The sequence below is a fragment of the Gallus gallus genome, chromosome 3 (assembly GCF_016699485.2).
Source record: "Gallus gallus isolate bGalGal1 chromosome 3, bGalGal1.mat.broiler.GRCg7b, whole genome shotgun sequence".
Taxonomy (NCBI): Eukaryota; Metazoa; Chordata; class Aves; order Galliformes; family Phasianidae; genus Gallus; species Gallus gallus.
This window is the reverse complement of record NC_052534.1, coordinates 13,988,876-14,011,264: the sequence shown is the minus strand read 5'-3', so window position 1 is coordinate 14,011,264 and position 22,389 is coordinate 13,988,876. Positions and strand designations below refer to the sequence as shown.

The following is a 22,389-nucleotide window of genomic DNA, read 5'->3' as shown; positions in this document are numbered from 1 at the left end:
AGTTTGTAACTCTAATTTTCCTGTGCATTTGATTGTTACTGATTGTTACTGATTATGAAAGGATTTTTCTTTGGTACAGGTAAAGGGGTGTGTATTGTATCTAACTGATACAGCTGAAAATTAGATCATTCTAAGAAAAAAAATATAAATTAATCACTAGATAAAGACCAATCTGTTGTATCATCATGTAAGTGTATTTTGACCATGATATCTGTATGTCATAAAATCTATACTTGAAAGTAATGGGTGCTTTCCCTTTATCTGTTTCTCTCAGGACAGATATCAGTGGATGGATTTATGCGATATCTGAGTGGAGAAGAAAATGGCGTTGTTCCACCTGAGAAACTGGATTTAAATGAAGATATGTCTCAACCACTGTCACACTATTTCATCAATTCCTCACACAACACCTACCTCACAGGTACAGTGTTTGAGAGATCTGATTTCTTCTCTTACAATAATTCATAGTATATTTGTCTTGTTACCAAAAAGAATACTAAAAGCAACACTGGTAAGTGATGCAGTGCTTCGTCTTCAAGGAAGCAAGGGTAACACTTGTAATTTGTTTTTCTAGCTGCTTCAAATCATACATCAAATATATCTTCATTAACAGGTGAGCAGAAGTTGTGTTGTTTAGACAATGTCTGATGAAGGCTAATGAGGTTCCTGGAAAGTTTCCTTCTACTTAGATAGGATTCCAAGATCAGGTTGTTATTTAAGAAGGAGAGGTAGTGTGCTTTCTGTGGCTGCAAGGAATAGCCAAGCAGGTATGCAAGATCAATGGGAGACGTCTCTGTAGCTAGTAAATTAGCCCTAAACATTAAATCTCACAGTCTTGTGAGTTCAGTGAAATTTGCTTTGATTCAGAGATTGGAGAGGTCCAAGCATGACATGTAGCTTTCTCACAGTCAGTTCATATCTGCAAGGATTGGAAATCTTGTCATTGACTACATAGCTAATGTCTGAGCTGAGATTTTTAGGTACCATCAGTACCACTGATAGCCAGTACCATACTACAGATATCAGAGCTGATCAGAGTAGTCATGTTCTAAAGGTCTATAAGTGCAGAAGCCAAAGAACAAAGAATTGAGGATGGAAACTTCTTATTAGTCCAATCCTTTCTAATTTTTTAACTGCAACATGGATGACCTAACATAGTTATTTTAGAGAGCAGAAAGTTCACCTTAGAATCATAAAATTCTATGAAATAGAACCCTGAAACAAATCCATTTGGTTTTTATGTGGAAGTCTTCAAGTTGTCTCAAAATGGCAACTGCAGATTTCTTCACCTGCATGTCCAGCAAATTGCAGAAATTCCATTAGGAAGTGTGATCCTTGGACTTAAATTAGCATAAAATTCTTGACTTAGTAAACTGAGGGAAGTAACTCATAATAAACCCAGGGGATAGAGCAAGCTAAGTTTGAGTCTTCTTCAAATTCCACTTAGAAGTGTGTATTTTCACATTTAGAAGCATGGAACGCATACCCTTGCCTTTTATTGGGCTCATTATGTTCAGTAAGTGTGTGGCAGCTGGCTCACAGTGAGATTTACGATGCAATTTTTATCCATGTATTACAAAAACCACCAGCCTTAGATTTTGCATTGAGGCTAGACCAGATACAACAATACACATTACATTTTCAGTCTTCGAAGAAGGTCTTAATTCAGCTGAAATCTTTGAAATTAATGATCAGAAACTATTCTTTATCCCAAGATTTCAAAGGGCTGGCTGAAGTACTTATGGTGTTGGAAGCAAAGCTCCAGTAACATCTCTGCCCTTGCTGGAGCTGTGAAATAGCAACTGGTCGTGTAATAATTATTAGAAAAATAAGAAAACCATTCCATCCAGCCTTACTTTATTATTACTATGCTTAATGCTCTACCAATTATTTTTCCCTTTGTTGGTTTTTTAAACCCTGAAGAAGAATGCACAAAGAAACAATATTATAATATAAAAAGAAACATGTGCACACTCTGAATTTATTTTTAATTACTGAGATCATTTTCCTAGCCTTTAGTAGAAACCCTTGGCAGTACATCAAGTCCTGATTATTTATTTAGAAGTGTTAGTGCCTTTTTTTTTCTTAGGGAAATGTAATTTTTAAGGTAAAAACTCATTGATAAAGAAGTGATTTACAATGAAGCTAGGCTAGATTAAAGGATATATTCTGAAAACTTTTTTCCCTGTCTCTTACTGGTATCACACTTTTTTTTTTATTATTATTATTTATTTACTCCTTTGAACTCTTAAAGTGCAACTACTTTTTTTTTCCTGTTTTCTCACCAGCTTTGTCTCAGGTTGTCACAGTGGGGAGTGACATTTCAACATTTCTCTCAGCAGCACCCAAAGTCTAAGAGAAATTATGATTATATATAATTGCTAACATTGCACACCTTGGCTATGCAACTTGTTGTCGTATATGCGACATGCTAAGTATGAAAATCACAAGCCTATAACATATGTTTTGTCTTTGAAGAAAAATAGCAGCAGTAGGTTGTGGAGCTGTCACTTCAGAGCACGTAGCCAGCACAAGACTATCCCTTTCACCCTCAGCATAGAATCATAGAATGGCCTGGGTTGAAAAGGACCATAATGATCATCTAGTTTCAACCCTCTGCTATGTGCAGGGTCTCCAACCACTAGACATCTGCTTCCCTGCTTACAGTCCGGTACTTTCAGATGTTTCTATACAAGGTCTTTTGAGAAACATGTTCTCTTCTCCTTTATTGATTCTATGGTTGCTCCTGTAGCATCCTCCAGCTTTTCTTTTCTTAGTGATTCCTCAGTCACAACTGCTGTCTATTATGTGCAGTCAACCCTTCTGTGAAGCTGCCTTCACTTTCAAAGTCTCCGAAACAGTTTCTCTACGGTGTCCAAGATGGCAGGAGCATATGGAAAGGAAGAAATAATGGGCAGTACTCAATCTGAGCATGAGCTTGTTCTAAGAGCAAGAGCAGTTTTTGGCTGGCTGCTTCGTGCCCCTCAAGCTGTGCTGAGCTCAGGTGATCAGCTGAGAAGACCAAGGGCTCTGGTGTCTGCCGGCCCCACCAAGTCCTTCCTGGTGAACTACAGCGTAGGAGAACTCAGGGTGTTGTTTCTTTATTCTCCTTCAGGATATCGTGAAAGCTTGTGCAACACTGAGGAAAAGGGCTGAGTTTTAGAGATGAAGTTGATTTGAACATGACAACTTTGTCTCAAAGGAAGGAAGCTACAGACCTCTGTCTACTTGCTGTGGCCTATTCTGTGGTAGCAGCTTCCACGGTTACAGTATTTACTTCGGCCATGAAATTAGCTTAGCAGTTAACATTAGCAACTAAAAAAAGAAGTCAATGGGGAGTAAGCTCTTGTTGCCTCGCTGTAGAAAGACGATATTTGTAGAAGGTCTTAGGAGTTTGCTGAGGCCCCAGTTCGGTGCCCTGCTCTGAAAATAAATTCCTGCACACCTGTGCGGAGGACTTTGCCTCTCCTGAGAGACAGGGTGGGCTGCAAAGGAGTTCAGGTCAGGAGGAGGGGTGGATCCTGGTGATCTATACCTAGTTCAAAGATAGGGCAGGAAAAGCTACTTAAGTTTTGAATATTTAGACATTATCCATAAGGAAGATTGTTTTTATACCTTAAATGGACAAACTGATGTTTTTGCATATGATGTGCCACCATCTGGAGTCAGATTAGCAAGGATTAAGATTAAATGAACTGTCAATGTACAGATATATACAACTTTCAGCAAACACTGCAGATCTTGGGCAGCTTCTGTAAGCTGGTGATTCCTATCTGTGTGAGACTCTCTTGCATCTTCCTCTTAGGCAACTGGCTTTTGTGAGAAAGTGATTACTCAGGCTGACCTCTGATTAAAAGTTCCTTGGACATCCTGCTGTGTAAAAATTTTTGTATGTTTGTTTGTCTTTTGACAGCCGAATGCTTGTACTTGTGCTGTTAAATCTCAGTTTACCTTTTTATTGTCCTATGGAGTACATGTTCCCCTTAACCAGGTTCACCCATGCCAGTTCAGCCCCTCATTCTGAAGCCATATTCCAAGTAAGAGGGTTTCTAGTTTTTGAAGTGAGTGGAAGCCATGTGAAAAGGAGAGAAAAAATTGAATAGATGGTATCCTTAATGCAAAACTAATCATTACAGTCCAGATCAGCAGTTGGCACCAAAATTCATAGAGAAAGCTTGCTTCCGGTAGCAACAGAGGTCAACATCAGGACTAAAAAAGTAAATAATTGTTTGATGAGATCTGATGTTGGATTCTGAAGAAGAAAAATCAAGATCATTGAAGTGTTTTGTTACCTGTCAGTAGTATTTCATTCACTACTGCTCTGTGACTTTTCAAGATCTTCTGTGCCTTCTATCGTCTCTCTTTTTGTCTCTTTTTCTGTGTGTTTTAAGGCCAACCAGTGGCAGGATATAGTGAAATAAGAGAACTGTTGTTTTCCCCCTCTTTAAGGAGGATAAAACTGTGTGGAGAAGAGCATGGGAAAATCTCTTTTAGTAGGTCCCCATGGGTCTCACGCCCCCTGTGCAGTTGGAGAGAACTCAGCTGGGTGTGCAGGAGGGCTGCAAGGATTCAAGGTCTAGTAGGTCCCACTGCCAGGAGCCCATACAACCAGTGCCTGTTCTGTCACATAGCCTGACTGCAGCAGTGCAGCTGCCCAAGCACTACTGACAGCTAAGCACAAATGCAGACTCGGAGGCTAACTAGCCCCAGCCCTGGCGTATGCAAGAGTTGCATCTCCTGCTCAGCTGGACCTGAATTGGTACACACAACAAGTGTATTCCTGCTGCTGGCTGGACCAAGCTAGCCACGTATTCTACCTTGGTCTAGTGTAAAGCATGAAAATTAACAAGTGCAGGGCAAGGGCATTGTTTAGACTAACAGTAGCAGAATTGCCATGCATGGGATGTAATTCAGCAATCCTGCGTGTGGTGAAATAGCTTGAGAGGAGCATAAATTCAGACAGATGCACTGTGTCTAGAAAACCTGAAAAACAGCACCTTCTGTTACTGCTAGAGTCAAAAGTCAGCCTCCCAGTAGTACGGGGGTCTGAATTTGCATATTGAAAGCTGCAATGTAGATCAAGAGCAGAGGTTGCTTTTCCAGGACTTCCCTGAAAAGATGAGATCTAGCATCACGTTTATGTAGGGCAAAGGGAGTATGCAGCTGCTTTTTTATGCTGGGAGAAAAATTTTATGCTGGGAGAAAACACCTAGGACTAACTTTAGGGAAGATAAATATCTTAAGATCATAATTAAATTTTAAGTTCATGCATTGCTAATGTTTTGCACTTAGAAAAACAGCAGTGAATAAACCCAACAAAGATGCGTTTGCTGAGAAACAACTCACTTCAAGCTATGGAAATGTGGAACTGGTGTGTGTGGGAAAACGTGGGTCATGTTCTCAGCTTGCTCACATGAGTACAGGCTCATTAGCCTTAGCGTCCTTTTTCGTGTCAGTTATGATTTGGCCGCATGTTATTAGAAAAGCTGATTTTTGTCAAAATCTGTTTCTACTTGAGAAATGAGGTGGTAAAAATATTGTGGTGCTATTGCAGATTCTGTATGAATTATAGAAGGGGATACATAATGTTTTCAATTTCCAGTATTACAAATTTGATCTGTACTCAGGATATTAAAAATATCATTCTGCAGCTATTCCCCTTAGAGTCTGTGTTAGCACACTTCAGAATAGATGCAGATGACATGACAGAAGTTTATAAATAATATTGGTTAAAAAAATTGAGCAAGCATCTCTAATAGTCTAAATTTGGAAAAATAAGCTACTGAGAGTATTGAAACCCTTGCTATCATTTTGTGCTCGGACTGGGAGTCTTAAGATTGAATGTTTTGGAGGTTAAACATCCTCTTGCCCTTAGCAGGAATCCTTCCAAAAGGGTTGAGCCTTATTAACAAGGCAGCATGGAAAAGTGTTAGATGGCAAATGATGCATATCATGATTTACTTAAGCACTTTTGAAGGTTATGGATCTTGTATTCCAAAACACTTAGCAATAATGACCGGTCATCTCTCAGCAGATATAGTAGCTTGTTAATCATAAAATAATTTGTTAATCAAAATGCAAATCAAAATGTTTTGAGACCAAGGGAAGCGAACATGAAAACAAGTTTTCTAAGTGAATGCGCTTTTTCAGGCAGCAGAGCTCAGAGGACCCATTTTATGTCAGTTCCTTAGGTATGAATACACAGAAATGTGTGCTGTTGTACCCTGATCTGTGCTACTGCTTGTTTGTACCCTGTAAAGACAAAGAGCCGCTGGTTACCACAGATACTGAGATAGCACCAAGACGGTTATTGTGTGAGTAAAGATAACCTGCTATAATCAAAGGGGTAGCACACAAAAAAGTGAAGGGAAAAAGAGACACATCATCACTTTTCTGACTCCGTTTAGATTTTCAGAACCTTCCAACACTAGCCAAATTATGTTATTAACATGTATTTCCTGGTGGTTCCAGCAGGGTTAGGGGTTTCGATAGAAGTGGTGTTAATATGTTTTGAGTGTTTTTGATTGTTTCAGTTCATGCATCAGACACACACAGTAAACAAGAACTTGCCAGCAATAAGAGATTTTCTGTTACTCTTTATAGTGGGATGTAAAAACAGAGAGTAAACAGACAGTGCTGTTTTGGTGAAGCAAACTGAAACATAGTTTTCAGCATAAAATCTAAACATAGAGCCAAAGAGACAATAAAACCAGGATTCATCTGTACTGTGTTATATGCCTGTCTGGATAAAACTTTTTGTGTAACTCCTATCCATGAAGAATCTTTAGCATAAATGAACTCATTGCCTCCTTAGAATGCAAGTAAATTCCCTCCAAAGGATCCATGAAAACCTACTTGACGCATCTGCTAGAAAGAAGGAAGCTGCATCCATTTTCTTAACATGGAAAGCAAGCACTAGGCTGGAATTCCGTTATCTTTCTCTCTGTGCTTAAAGAAATTTGTATCCATCCAACTGGAGCCCAGCCTGTTGAAACAGCAGAGAACACAGTGGCTGTAGATCCTACCCTGAGCACAGCAACTGGACTTGTTTGTTTAGCATTTAATACTTCCTGCATTTGGGAAGAACTAAGTTTTCCTTGTTTATTTTGAGATTTATATTATGTCATTGTTGGAAATGGGTAGTGTAATTCAACTTCTTCCTACACAGTATAGTATCACATCAGGAAATTTTACTGACCAACTCAATGCAGTGGTTAGTGTTAAAATACAGATTTGAGACCTAGTAATGATATCATTATGATATGATACTGTGCAGGAGGTTGATTTTATCTGCGTAATATTTGAAAACCTGCTGTCCTGAGTTGTCTCCGAATTTCACATTGTTTGTTATAGGGTAACAAAATCCTTACAACTGATACAAGTTAGTTCACGTTGATTCTAACAGAAGTTTATGAATTGGCTTTGATAAAGTTATTTCTACTCACTCACAACGGTTTAACTTATGGCAGAATGCGAACCATGACATTGACTCTGCCCAAATCATTTCCATTAAATCATTATGTATTTTGTACGCCTTTGAGTGTTATTCCTGTCAGCCAAGGGTAAAAGATGCTGTTAACTCTAATTATCATTAGATTATTTGTATTTATTCCCGAGGCCTAAAATGACTCTCTTTTTTCATGTCCTTGTTATGTTGTCTCAGCTGGACAGCTGGCCGGGAACTCTTCGGTGGAGATGTATCGGCAAGTGCTTCTGTCAGGCTGCCGCTGTGTGGAGCTGGACTGCTGGAAAGGGCGAACAGCTGAAGAAGAGCCGGTCATTACGCACGGCTTCACTATGACAACTGAAATATCTTTCAAGGTACAGCAGTACAGCGTGCTGGGGTGGCTGGTTTCAGCTAGGGAAGTTTCTTTCACGTGGAACACGTGAGAAGTTCCTTGCTAGAATATTGCTGCAAAGGTAGAAGGGAGGAAAAATTTGCAAATAAAAAGGTGTTTTAAGAGGAGATTGTGGAGTATGTGTGAAATCATTGGAAGAGGTGAACCTTGCAGAGGAAGAGATTCTTGGTGGTTACACACTTGCCTGATACTGGGGATCAGATCTGAAGTGCAAGAGGAGAAAAATTAGTAGCTTTGGAGAACGTGAGGGGATATTAATGCCATTCAAGCCTTGAGCTTATCATCTGTATTTCTGAATTTCATCTTCCATTTCCCTTTTCTGTAATAAAAGGTAGAAGCTCTACCCTAGCAATAACATTAAATTGCTACCTTGTTGCTATTGTCAGAGATGTTTCTGATCTGAAGTGTTAGAGGAATGAGATAGAGGTATTTTGCTATGGTATTAATATTGGTAATCAGCACAGGTTGTAATGGTACCTCAAGATACCTTTTTTGAAGAGTGAGGAAATAATTCTTGTTCATCTGAGACACTAACTCACTATGGAAATGTATTTCTAGACTTACTGGTGTGCAAGAAGGCGTGGAAAAAATGTCCATTTCTGAATTTGGTTGTATTGCAGGTGATAGATGTGGTTTTTCTACAAATTATAAATTTGAAGCATGTCTCCCACGTCTGAAGCATGAGTTGCTGTTGTTTTTTCTTTTGTCTTATATTGCCTTCCTTGAGGAAAAAAAATAACAGTACTACTACGCAGACAAAACACCAGATTTCACTCAACACCAGAACATTCCTTACTTTTTGTCAGTTTGTTTTCTCTAACTCTCCACTGATTGAATTAATCACAGGGAAGTGTAAAACACAACCTTCATTCACTTTCGGTATTAACTTTCTCATGAAACTGATGAAAACCATTTATGTTTATATGCAGAGTTTAATTGCTGAAAGTCCTTTAGTTAGGGTAGATAGCTCTCAACTTCTTTGGCCGTGAGGAGGAATTTGAAATAAAATTAACCTGATTCTTAAAAGGAGTGTTGGTAGGAATGAGAATCATCCAAGTAGCAACCAACCTGGTAGCTTAGAAGTTCAACTCTAAGCATTGTTTTTGCAGGACACTTGTGGAATGGGTTTTAAACTATATTAAGTGTATTGTGTGTGTCAGTTCAGGGCAAATATTTTTGTCCACACAGGAATTGTAAAAATGTATTAACTGCTGTTTTTCTTCTCAACACTCAACATACGCTGCTTGGATTAAGAGGAGCAAAATGATAGTGAAATGATGTGTCAGAAGTACATGAATCAATTCAGAGTGATTACTGGGTCTTGAATACTGAATCATTTGTCAGTTCATGCTTTTGTCATGACCGCAGCACACAGTGCCTCAGACATTCACTGCCTCAGATAGATTTTCTGAAGTGCAGAGAAAGAAGCAACCTATACTGCCCATTCCTGTGTTGCTGGAGTTTTTGTTCTGGGATTTTAGTGTTTTTGTTTTTTTCTGTTTGTTTGCTTTTTGCCTTGCTTCATGACATCTAGAAGATTTTTCTCAGCAGCAGACTGCGAGCTGCTGCAAGGATGTGATCTTATAGGGAGCCAGTATTTTTCATGCCATAACCAGTAATCTGTGTACTTGTAAATACCTTGGAGACCTGTTTCAGGTGAGTCATTCTGCAGCAGAAGTAAAATGTGGCACTTATCATGTTGTTCTTTTCTGACCATAGAGAATTTGCATTTACGTTTGAAGGCACTGTGAGACTGAATCACCATTATGCCACAGAACCAATATCTGAGGTTTTTATCCTCAAATTTCATCAATGTCATACTGGTTTTTACTCTTTCAGGCTATTCTCTATACATGCTGAATTTTATCCCTCTTTGCAGCTGAGAATGCAGTTGAAAAATGTCTTCATGGATTTATTCACAGTGAAAGCAGTGTGTAAGAGCATGAAAGGCCTCAGAACTGCTCTCAGCAGTGCTTTCGTACCCAGTCTCCAGTCTTCTTAAGCCTTACCACCTCTGTAAGCAAAGGTGGTAGGATGCAAGTGGGTGGAGACCAAGCCAACACCAATTATGTGGGCAGAAAGCATTTATGTGAGATGACTTAATATTTGTAATCCTATTCTCAGCCTTGCTGTTCCCTTGCAATGGCAAAACTGCCAGAGATGCTCTTGAGAATCTCACGTTACAACCAATGTAAGGTAGCATCAGCATCCATTGATTTGCTGGTGCTGGAAAGACTGTGCAGCAGAAGTCACTCCATTGTATGCTTGCCCATGGGAGAATCAGTACTGTGGAACTGCAGCTTCTTAGCTGCTTTCATGCAGCCTTCTGCACCGTTTACTGTTCCCCCAGTAAATACTTTGCCTTTCTGCTTTCTTTAAAGACTTAGTTGAAGCATGTGAGTGGTTAATGATATGTGAGGCATTCATATATTGGATGGTTGCTGTTTGTTAAATGGAGTCATTCATCACCTGTTGGAGTGTGCTGAAGAAGCTACTTTCTCATCTTGTAAGACATGCTATGACAGTTCATGCCTTTCATAAAGGCTGTGAATTGTGGACGTACCATAGCTTATATCAGCAGATCTTGAGATGGCGTTTGCATTACTTTCAGACCAAAATCAGAAGGAATGGACCAGAAAGTCTGTTTTCATATTAGGAAGTGCATTTCTTACTCTTACACTTTCGAATCTAGCGTTTTTAAGTATAAAAAGTGAATAAAAGGAATCCCCATGGAGTGCGAATTTGAAATAAATAAATCTTATAATTTTAAGTCATTGTTATGATTTGGGATGGAATAGGCTTATGAGATCTCTCGTGTGACTAGTGATAGGACTAGAGGGAATGGCTTCAAGCTGCGCCAGGAAAGGTTCAGGCTGGACATTAGGAAATACTACTTCTCTGGAAAGGTGGTCAGGCACTGGAATGGACTGCCCAGAGAGGTGGTGGAGTCACCGAGCCTGGTGGTGTTCAAAGAGCGTTTGGATGTTGTGTTGAGGGACATGGTTTAGCGAGAACCATTGGTGAAGGGTGAATGGTTGGACTGGATGATCCCGTGGGTCTTTTCCAACCTTAGCGATTCTATGATTCTGTGATCTTTCAAACTCCAGAAGTTGACAGCAGGAACAGTAAAATCTTCAGCACTCAGTAAGTTCTCATGAAAAAAAGACCAATATTCCGATAGGAAATTGTGAATCATTTCTAACACTGAGTTCATTGCTGTATCATGTACCTCACTAAAATTAGTGTCACCAAATGATTAAGCTACTGTATTTACAGTTGTTATTTTCTATCAAAGGCAAAAGGACACTTCTACATAAGTTTAAATTTCTGAGCCCTTTTTGATTAATACTCTGCTATTATAAGAGAGTAACTTTCTCCTTTCCTTCCCTTTGGTTCTTTGCTCTAGAGCAGTTTCTCTCATAAAACAAACAAACAAACAAAAAAAACAGAGCTAGAACTTGTAAGTCAGTCACTAAGGATTTTAAAGATATCTGCTTGTGTCGATTATGAGTGTGATGTGAGATATCTTTGTAGAAGTTATGAGTTTGTCAGAGTGTGTTTATTATTATGCAAAATAATTCATGAAAAATATAGCTTCAGGCATGGAACAACACTGTGCAAAGACCAAATTTTACGTTTGAACTTATGATTTAGGCACACATAGGTCATTTCTGGAAAAATATCATGCAGGAGACTCATCAAACATTTTGGAGGTGTGGTTACAGTTCAGGCTGAAAAAATTGTTTGCTGCAAAAAGCTCATGCGCAGCTTTCAAGGATGTTTAGGATAGATGATCTGCATATGATTTCAGGTAGTTTGGATACAATTTCTGTGGGGTCTTATCTGTTTTCAAACACCAAAATACTGTTTCTACAGAGACGTGAGTTTGTAACTGTGTATATTTTGATTCTTTAGGAAGTAATAGAAGCTATTGCTGAGTGTGCATTTAAGACATCGCCCTTTCCAATCCTCCTTTCCTTTGAAAATCATGTGGATTCGTAAGTAATTACCCTGTTTCCCTGTATGGTGTTACATTTTTATAACCAAACACAGGATTATGAATGAAGTTGAGGCTGGTTTAGTATCTGATGTGATCAACAGCTCTTATCCAAACTAAAAGCTTGCATCAGCTTAAGTAGCTAAAATTATCAGAATGAATTGGGTATGTTCTTAAAAACCTTCCTGAATTAAAATATTTAGATTCTTTAGATAGACGGAGAAAGCTAAAATAGTTATGAGACAAATTTTCTTTATTTTATAGTCTCAGTATGTCCTACTGAAATGAAGTGGTAGTTATCAAAGAAAAAGCAGCAATATTTCACCTGCTTGTGACCCTGTTCTGCACTACAATCATATTTGGTCATATACAATATTTGGTCTCTCATGTTAGAAGTAAAGGCCAGAACTAGCCTTTACCAGAACTAGTTCTCTACCAGGAATAGGCCTAGACTGGCAAGGATTGCAAAATAGGTGGCGTGTAAAGCTAGGAACAATTCACTTCTGGAAAAAAGAGAAAATATCCATTTGCTTAAGCTGTTGTCTCTTGGGGGGGGAGGGGGGGGGTTGTTTGCTTTAATTGCAAATGATGCACATTTTACTGCATAAGAGAAACAAACAAACAAAAAAGTGAGAACACTTAAATTTGTCCCTGTCACCTACATTGATATTACTAATTTAGATCTGACTTTCATTTTTATGTTTCACATAATCTTTTGTTTGTTTTTTTGTATAGACACCATAAAATGAGATGACATTGGCACATAGCCTGTGCCTTAACTTCGGTTGCCTTGTTCCTTTCTGTTTTCTACTGTGAAAACATTTTCAGTGCTTCTGGGGCCAGTTCTGGTTGAGAAACATTCCTTTCATTTGAAAGAAAAAGTAATCTTTGGGGATGCTTTGGGGACTTAATACAGATTAGAAAAGATGTTGGCACTTTTCAAAAAGGAAAAAGGTGAGAGCTAGCTGCTTTTCCACTGTTTTAGGAAGAACATTCTTTTTAGAAGAAACTGGTAGGGGAAGCTATGTATGAATGTGTTTAGGAACAGAGTGACAATACTGATCAAAAATGGTTTAGGTAGAAAAATTTTAAATCTGAGAGCTGACATACAAAGCCCTTACCTTTACAATACCTTTACCATATAATACCATACGATCAATTTTTTTTGCATGGGTAGATAGTGATAGGACAAGGGGGAATGGTTTTAAACTAAAGAAGGAAAGATTCAGATTACAAGTCACGGGGAAATTTTTCTGACAGGGTGTTGAGGTGCTGTGGTAGGGGGTTGGAGCTTGATGATCCTTGAGGTCCTTTCCAACCTACACCATTCTATGATCCTGTGATCTTTCAGAATAAACTTACATTATGTTTTGTTTACAAATACTTGCTTGCACTGTGCACTTTATAGGACAGTGTTGTTATGATTTAAAAAATCTACCTAACTGTTAAATCCTGCTTAGTTGGTTCTGACCTCCTCAAAAAGGCCACAAAGGTGTTGTATTTAATTTCTTTCTCTAATCAGTCCCCGCACTCTCTTCTTTTTGGGTTAGTTGTATCACTTCCAACTCTTATACTCACCTACTACAGTAGGTTTTAATTCACAGTGCTTTTCACAGCGCTTCCAAATGCAACTTCTTGTCTTTAGAAAAGTTCTCAACCATCACTCTTAAATCCATTTCATTTTGTATTCGTTCTTATCTTTCTATTAAGATGTATGTTTGGAGAAGGTACTTCTATTTACCTTAAGCAGAATAGTTATGTTTTTCTTCCTCTAAAGTCATTAAGACTTAAATCTTCCAGAGTGGTTTGTTGTAGATTAAGAAAATACAGTAAATAGTCATGTAAGACAAACTTCAATCAGATGTAAGTTATATGCACAAAACTGTAAGATGAAACTTCATCAGAGTCAAAGGTGTGGTGACACTGCATGAACATGTCAAAGAGGGACCAGAATTACTGCTGCATTACTCCAATCTTTAGAATTTTTCCCCACAGAAACCATTGTGTCTTCCTTTTCAGAAAACTCCAGTCATGAAAGAATGAATTATCTCAGTGTTCTGTGGTTTTTTTTCTCATGTGTATTTCTATTACATACATTTTTAGCAAAGCAAGGCTAGGAAATCAATATCAAATTTTTTCTCTTTTTGAGCTTCTGTTTCTGTTTATGATTTTTTGCTGCAGTAAATCATCAGACTTAGTGTGTGTGAGTTCTAATTTTGCTTTGGCTGAAAATAATTTCTAGTTATTTTACTGACTGCTACAATTATCCCTTCATTTCTTCACTGGTTTCTACAGAAATCTGCAATTAGTCATGCCACTCAAAGAAACCTTCACCTAATTCCATGGAATGCTCCCTTTGTCTTTTCCTTTACTTGGAATGTTGTTTTTCTCCTAGATCTTAAAATTGAGTTTGTGAGTATTAACAAAGAGTGCTAAGTGTTTTCGTAGAACTGTAAAAACGAATCTTAATGACATCAACTCCCCCTTTGGGGTGACCAAATTTTCTCTTTTGATTGTTAAGATACAAGAGTCAGTATTCGGGGGTGAAATGCTGGCTCCCCTACAAATGGATGGAAATGTTGGCCTTGATTTAAACAGAAGTATGGTTTACCCTGTGATATTTATGCACAGCTGTTAGGCATTGCAGTTATCAGAGTTAAATAAGTTATACACCTGCAATGTGCATTTGACAGGATTCATCACCACTGGACTTAAAATGCAATTTTTCTTCCCTTGGTTTCTGTTCACGAGAGTATTTTTAACACTTTTTGTTCACCTAAGAAATAAATTAATTGTTAACACATAGTGTTAGTCATCTCATTTTACTTTATCTGAGGTTTTGTGGTAGGATTCCTCTCAAACACATAGCGTGTAAATAACTTTCATTTCCTTTACTCTAACCCTACTATGTATTCATTCTTGCTTATTTTTGTGCATTGAATAGTTTAGAAAAAGAAGAAAGCTGTAGAATTTAGAATATATACAATATTATGCATACCATCATTTGTGTTGAGATCTAAGTATGGATACTGAAAAAGACCATAATAAGAAAAGATATGCTTCTCTCAAAAAACAGAAAACTGACCTGAAAATTCTTAAAAGACCTCAAGAAGACCTTGATGTTTAAAATTGAGCTTACAAGAAGATAAGGTATCTGCAAGACAGTCTATAATTAGAAATGCACTGATGACATAGCAAAAAGGTTAAGTGATCCTTGAGCAGTATCCATAGATTTCTTCCAAGATTAAATTTAAATACAGTTATTCATACCACTGATTTCTTGCTGGAATTGTTTCTTCAAATATTAATGGAATTATTATCACTTTTTCTTCCAACACTTTAAATTATTTTAAACTCTTTTGGGAAGTATCTGTGTCTATTTGCTTTATGCAGAATAAGGACCTCTGCAGAAGTGATAATACAATGTTAGGAGTAGTTGTGAGGTAATACCAGAGAACCTCTATGAATGACCTTCATAATAGGCGTAGCACCAACACAGTAAAATAAAATAAAAGCAATGCAATAATCTTAATGAAAGCATTTCTTCAGATTCCCTGTACTTCCATATCTCCAGGTATCACATTACCACTTTATCTTCCCTTGCCCTGCCACATTCTAGGGGCATATGTATTCATTGTGTATGAATACATATGTGTACAACATTGTGTATACCATGTGGTAGCCAGCTGTATCCACACAAGTGAAAATCATCCAGCAGATAGAGTTAGCTGTTCTGAGACAATCGATTTTCATTACGTTAAATGAAGGCTAGGAGAATTTCCAATAACAGTAGATGGGGACGTTTTTCTTCAGGAATTAGCTGACTTACTGTTTCTTAACAACACAGATGAGAAAACATGGTGATGTAGAAAAGTTTATTGCTCTGGTTCATGGTTTTGAAAAGAAGGTAAAATAAAAAGAAACAAATACTCCAACTTGTAAAGTACTTTAATAGTAATACTATTGCTAATGATCTCTCTCTCTTAAAACGAAGCATGTATTTGTGGGGATCACAGAGGGTACCACTTGTTCAAATACTGAACTCCTACATAATTCTTATCTCCTAAATTTCTCAAGTTCTTTCTCAGGGGCTTTTAATAATAACAGTTCATATGGTCCTGTTGACAAAGAAAAGTAATTCTGTTATGTCAAGATTTTTGTTCTTGGACATTGTCTAGTATTGCAAGACTTTTTTTTATATTGTTAAGAACTGTTACTTCTTAATTTTCCTTCTCCTCTTTTTTTTTCCCTCTGCACAGTGATTACATTGGAATTTATGTGCTAAACCAAAATGTGCTGCATTGAATTTTTCTCTTTTGCAAAAATGAAAGTTCTCACTGTGTGCTTTATGAGGTAACCATGTAATTAAACATGGAACATCAGAAGAATTTGTTCTAGCTGTTTTGTATGAAATTTATTAGATAGAAGTTCTGCATCCTTTTTGTATTTCTTATCAAAAGTTCTTTTTTGGGGTCAATGTGCCCGTTCAAAAATGCTGGTGTCACAAATTGCATCTAATTTGTAAGACTTCAATTATTGTGCTCTTGTGATTCAGGGAAATGTCCCTTGGACTTTCTGGATGCTAAGAGCATGGGTGTATTCACAAGACACACTAGTGGAGATGACTGAAATAATCCCTATAGACCCCTCGTAGCCAACAGCTGTAGCAAATACCCAATCTGCTTTCTTACTGGATCAGAATGCAGTGCCTTTATTTTCCTTGGTAGCTGGCAGTTAGAAATAGCTAAAGCACTGTCATTGCCTGATCTATTCCTCCTGTCACCATCTCCCTTGTGAGTTCTTAGTTTCACTGCCTTGCCTGTCTTTGTCTTAATTTTCCATCCTCAGCTAAAAGTGGCTCTTAGCGTTTTTGCAGAATTGGCTGCATGTAAAAGAAATTAATGAAATACTGTAGTGATTTAAATTGTGTGCAGCACCTCTATAGCTTGGTGGAATACTTTAAAACCTACTCTCGGTATGTTTTGTAAATGACTGAGCTAATGACCAGTTCACGCTGTATCTGCTTCAAGGGACAGCCGGCATGCTGATCTTGGGGAAATTACATTTTCCGATTCAAATGCCACCCAGCCTTTATCTCAGCTCTGGTTTGGCCCTGCTGAACTCAGGAAGAGCTCCGTTGCCAAGCGCTCAGTTGGTGGCTAATGGCAAAATAGACATTGAAGTCGCTGTACTCCTAGTTTGCAAGAGAAAAATGAATGCTACATTTTTCATATATATCCAGTTCTACTTTGTCATAAAAAATAGCTCCATGGTAACGTAACTGCTTATATCATCCGCGTATCTTCCATAGTACGTGGTTCATAATTAATAATAATTGAGGAGGTTGTATTAAACAAGCTTCAATCAGTACTTCTCCAGAGAGTGTCAAAAACGAAAATTTTCAAAGAAACCTGAGCTCAGATGTCACGGGCTTTATTAGACATAAATAACAAACATGCACAGTTGTCTAAAATTAGACAGTGATTTTAGCACTGCACTGCATGTTAAGATGACTTGAGTAATATTTCTAAGCAATGTAACCTATCCTCAGTCCTGGAACTCCTATCATTGTGATACGCAGCAATTTCATTATTGGGTTGCACTTTGGGAAAATTGATTATGACTAAAACTTGCTGAGATTGAGTTTATTTCTAGAGGATGTCAAGACAACCACTGAAGTAATTTATTATAGTAAAATTCAACACCAGATCTAATTTGAAAATAAGAAAATAAAGAGTCTGACTGCTGACCCAAACAACAAGCTAAAATAATCATTGCGCAGTTCCACCTGGTGTATTTATATTGTTCCCAGCTATGTATGTATTACAGGCATGCAGTATTTAATTTAAAATGCAGTTACACCAGCACTTATTACAGCAATTCTCCAAATTGACATAATGCCTCTTGACATTAGTACTAATTACATCTATGCTATGACTTCTGCCAGTGAGGATGCAGCAGGAGGCGAGAGCAGCACAAGCTGCTGGTGCCAACCTCACCCATGAGGTCTGCAAGTGGGCCAGCACCTCATGGGGGAGAGCCTTGCAAAGCTGCATCTGGGAGCAGGGCTCAAGCTGGAGGGACTGTCATGCTTCAGGCACAGCACCCAAAGCACTCATCTCACATAGGCTGAAACAAATAGGGTGGGAAAGTGGGCTGCTGTGATAAAATCTGCAGTGAAGGTAGCTGCTCCTCTATCAGTACCTTTAACTTTTTGCTGCTTTTGAAACCCAAATAGTGTCTTCTCCCTATTCTTCTTGCAGTTGTGCCCTGGAGACACAAGGGCACAACCTTGTGTGGTGACAAGTTTGGGACACTGGCAGAGAAGGCTGCTCTGTGTGTAACTGTTAGGGTTGTTATGCCTTAGGTCAGGTATGATGAGAAAGAAAAAAATCCAGATGAAAGGAGGGGGTGTGGGAAGAATGCCTGGTGTGTGTGAAGTAACACAAGGAGGAAAATATTTAAACTTTGAATAAAATGTTGCCTGAAAGAGGCAAATTCATGCAACAGTTATTTCCCCAAAGGTAACAACTGACAAACTGACATCCTCTTTTTTTTTCTACTCAGTGTGTGGGGAAAATACAACTCCAAAGTTCAGTTTCACCATTATTCAAGTGCCTAGTGACTTCATGTGTCATCCTTTTGATAAGCTCTATCAAAGGAATCAGAATAATTGCACGATATATCTATGTCTCTTTGAACAATTCACAGTGATTGAATCAGGAAATTATATCTTGTTTAGGCATATTAGGTATTCCATTACTGCTGCTTTCAGTCTGTCTTTCAGTCTTTCTTTCTTTTTCTCCCCTTTAGCCCTAAGCAACAGGCAAAAATGGCAGAGTACTGCAGATTAATATTTGGAGATGCATTGCTTATGGATCCACTGGAGAAGTACCCGGTAATACGGTTTGGTATTTATAAGACCACAAATATCTTGTGAATTTTTACTTCGTTCAGTCCTGTGTCATTCTTTATATACAGCCTTCCAAGACAGAGTCTAAAGGAGGGCTTTAAGCAGTTTGTACTGTTTCTGTTACATATCATTTCTGTTGCAAAGGTTGTTTTGATACACTGAATTGTAATCTTCTAATTGCAATTGATTCTTACAGTCACTGATTTATAATGTTTGCTTTCATATTTGAACTAGTTCTTATTGAAGTTATTGCTGTAGACATTTCTTAAGGTATTTTTCTTCTCTTATACGCCCTCCATAGCCCTGTTTCACTTAATGAAGGTTACCTGTTGTTCAAGAGGTGCATTTTAGCAGGGCTCACAGAGGTTACAAAACTATTGTGAACCATCTAGGCCTTAAGAAATCACTGTAAGCTTGTTTCTTCTTTTCTTGTAACAGATTTCTCTTTCTTTTCTGAAAGCTTGAACCTGGGGTTCCTCTTCCAAGCCCTATGGATTTAATGTACAAAATTCTGGTGAAAAATAAAAAGAAGTCACATAAGTCTGCAGATGGAAGTGCCAAGAAGAAGCTCTCAGAGCAAGCTTCCAACACGTGCAGTGATACATCTAGTATGTTTGAGCCTTCCTCCCCAGGAGCAGGTATGAACGGAATGTACAAATATGCTTCTCACTAAAACACAAATCCTTAATTACAACTGTGTTTTTCAAGCCATTAATATTGCTCTAGTAGGATAAAGGTACACCAGTACAGGTTTTGCTCAGCAGGAAACAATGCCAGGTGTCATTGCTCTAGGAGTCTCGAGAGGTCTCAAGGCTGTGGGACCACTTATAGAGTGACCTAAAAATCAGTGAAGTATACTAACATTTACCTGGACTATTTAGGAAATAGAACGAGCTACTAACTCCATATACCAACTATATTTTAATGCATATATGCTAATAATATACAAAAAAATATGGTAAGATCTGCTCTGAAGAGCTTAAAGTCTAACCAGAACAGAAAAATGAAAGTGCAGGGAAAGAAGATTTGCGCTATGTGATGGGAGTGGATCACTGGCAGGACAAGCAACAAAATGTATGTGTCCCGATTCCCAACGCAGTGTCTGTTCCCAGGACCCTCCTTCCTCGCAGGACTGAAATTGTGAGTTGCTAAAAGCACAGATGCTTATGCCCTAATAGTGGAATACTTTAAGTGTGGATTGAAAGCTCTTCTAGAATATATGCCTCTTGTCATTTGCCATTACTTTTTTTACCCTCTTGTTTATAATTTTTTCCAAATTCTGATTAATCGAGCTGAAAGTCTTCATGCTGGCAGTTTGCCTCAAGCTCAATTAAAAACAAAACAACAACAACAACAATCCCACTGTATTTGTGGATAACGTTGTTTATCCTATTAAAAGCAAAGACAGAATGAGTTTTCAGCCATTGTGTTAAGAAACTTTAAAAAGGTCATGCTTTGGAGTAGAGCTTAGATTTCAGAAGAAAATTCATCCTGGTGTCAGGAATGATTTACTTCTGTTTTCATGATTTGCTTTAGACAAATCATAAGCATCAGAAAAATTAGTGAGCATATGCCAACCTCTTTCTTTCTAAAACCTGAAGGGAACAGGCTTGCTCTATGGTTTTTTTTCTGCCTGATCTACCTAGAAGGTAACAACTTGATACTTCAGGAGCCTCCCAGTGAGTTTTTATAGGAAAAGACTTAGGCTGTGAATCTTGGATATTGATGGTTAGGGAAGGACAGGGGAATAAGTCCCATAGCAGAGTTGGTAATTTTAAAAATCAGTTGTGAATGTTATGTCTGTATTACCTGTGCAACAAATGTTCTGTATATTACCTGTGTAACATGTTCTGTATAGATTTCAAAGGTGAACACCTAGAAAATGCTAGAACTGAGATGGCAAAATTAATGTGGTCACTTGATTCATCTGTGAATGTGAAAATGTATACTTGTAATCCTTGACAGCCATTGTTTCTCCTTTAGGACCTGTGCCTCTTTTGGAAAATGACAATAAGTCAATATTTTTTCACTCTCTGTCATTCATACAGTATTCCAGATCTAGCATCTTCACCTTGCAATGAATTTCTGTGGGGATATCCATGCTGCATATGAGCACTTGACAAACAACAGTGTATTTATATTTACAATACCTTTGGGGAGTGAGATAGTATCAATCTAATTTTATCAAAGAACAGCAGAGTCTGAGAGGGATTAAGAACAGTTCAGAGGCAACTGACAAGGAACATCCAGGATTTGCTTTTTAAGACCGTGCTGAATTTATAAGTATTCAGAGTGCAGAGATTTCTGAAGATCTCAGCTACAACTATGGGCACTGAGCATTTCTGTAGATTATAGAACCATAAAATCTTTTCAGTTGGAAGGAACCTTTGGAGATCATCTTGTCCCCATTCACTACAGGGGAGTTGGACATCTGCAGCTAGATCAGGTTGCTCACAGTCCCGTCCAGCCTAACCTCCCATCTCTCCTCTCCTGACCATCATCTACTCAGTATTATACCGTCGACTTCATCTACGCATGAGCAGGGATTCAGCCTCCTTTGGCTGCTTGTTGCATTGTCCACTGAGCACTCTTAGCCTTCACAACTCCGCCCCACTTACTAGTGAAAACATCCTTGAAACTAGTACTGTTACTCTACTGAGAAGTTTGCTGTGTGGTTCTTGGAGCTGTTGAAAGTCATTGGGCTTTGTGTGATAGGGAGTATCTGTCTGCCCTTGTCCACAGGCTGGCTCTTGTCTTATACTTGGACAGCAAGCTTTTGCAGCAGGAGGTCTCTGTTTTCCCTGTATTTGTGTTACACTTAGCATAGAGGTGTCCTTTCCTGACCTGGGTTTGGAATCCCATCTAGTTGTCCCCATTGTGCACACACACAACACACACACGCACACACACAAGTACTGGACTGCATATGCCAGCCCTCGTGCTTTTATGACTAGAAGTGGTGGCATGGAAGTAATCCCACCAGCAGTGTGGGAGGGTGAGCACAGAGGCATCCATAGCACATAGACATCTCTGTCTGACCAAGGCTTGCTCTGAGTTTGTGTCCCAGCACTGTAACAGCAAAAAGCAGCTTTGGTCTGAGCACAGAACCCTGCATGTGAGGGAAAGTCAATGTGGACATAGCCACAGGTTCAAAAACTCCTAGTAATTTTTATTCTGTACTTGCAATCCTGTGTATTATTTGTGCTGGGTTTGCAGTCTGATGAATAACTTGAAAATGAGATCTGATCTCCTTGGGAGTTTTCCTGTTAAATATTTTTTAATAAATGAATACTGTGTTGCATACTTCCCTCCCTGGACACTTCCAGCAAGAACAAGCTGGTATCTCAGCAGTGCAAGTTGGCTGAAATCTGCCCATGTCCCCCTTCTTGTAGTCTATGAGAAATATTATTTTGCCAGTCCAGATAAATCAATTGAGAGCTTCCCACCCAAAGGCTGTCACTGTAAATCCTGTGAGAACATGGCTGGCTCTTTGCAGTACGTTGAGGTTCCCTGAGCCGTCCCTTGAGCCTGTTGAGCAATCATGTTATTTTCTTCAATGAGATGTTCAGGAAGAAATGTGTTCATGAATACAAGCATGACATTTCAACATCTGCATCTGC

General features: G+C 38.5%; 1 protein-coding gene and 1 long non-coding RNA gene across 9 annotated transcripts in view; one reads left to right on the top strand and one right to left on the bottom strand.

Moving 5' to 3' along the window:
* Positions 1–22,389, top strand: part of PLCB1 (phospholipase C beta 1) — a 425,847-nt gene that overhangs the window by 307,148 nt on the left and 96,310 nt on the right. For all 8 annotated transcript variants that reach the window (XM_046939523.1, XM_040698205.2, XM_046939524.1 and 5 more), the window contains 5 exons: positions 275–421; positions 7,664–7,821; positions 11,775–11,857; positions 18,670–18,754; positions 19,230–19,407. In XM_046939523.1, coding sequence (XP_046795479.1) covers positions 275–421; positions 7,664–7,821; positions 11,775–11,857; positions 18,670–18,754; positions 19,230–19,407 — 651 coding nt within the window. The remainder of the gene's footprint in view (positions 1–274; positions 422–7,663; positions 7,822–11,774; positions 11,858–18,669; positions 18,755–19,229; positions 19,408–22,389) is intronic.
* Positions 3,431–22,389, bottom strand: part of LOC107052866 — a 153,707-nt gene continuing 134,748 nt past the window's right edge. Inside the window, exon 13 of the long non-coding RNA XR_005858770.2 lies at positions 3,431–7,912. This is a non-coding gene — a long non-coding RNA (uncharacterized LOC107052866). The remainder of the gene's footprint in view (positions 7,913–22,389) is intronic.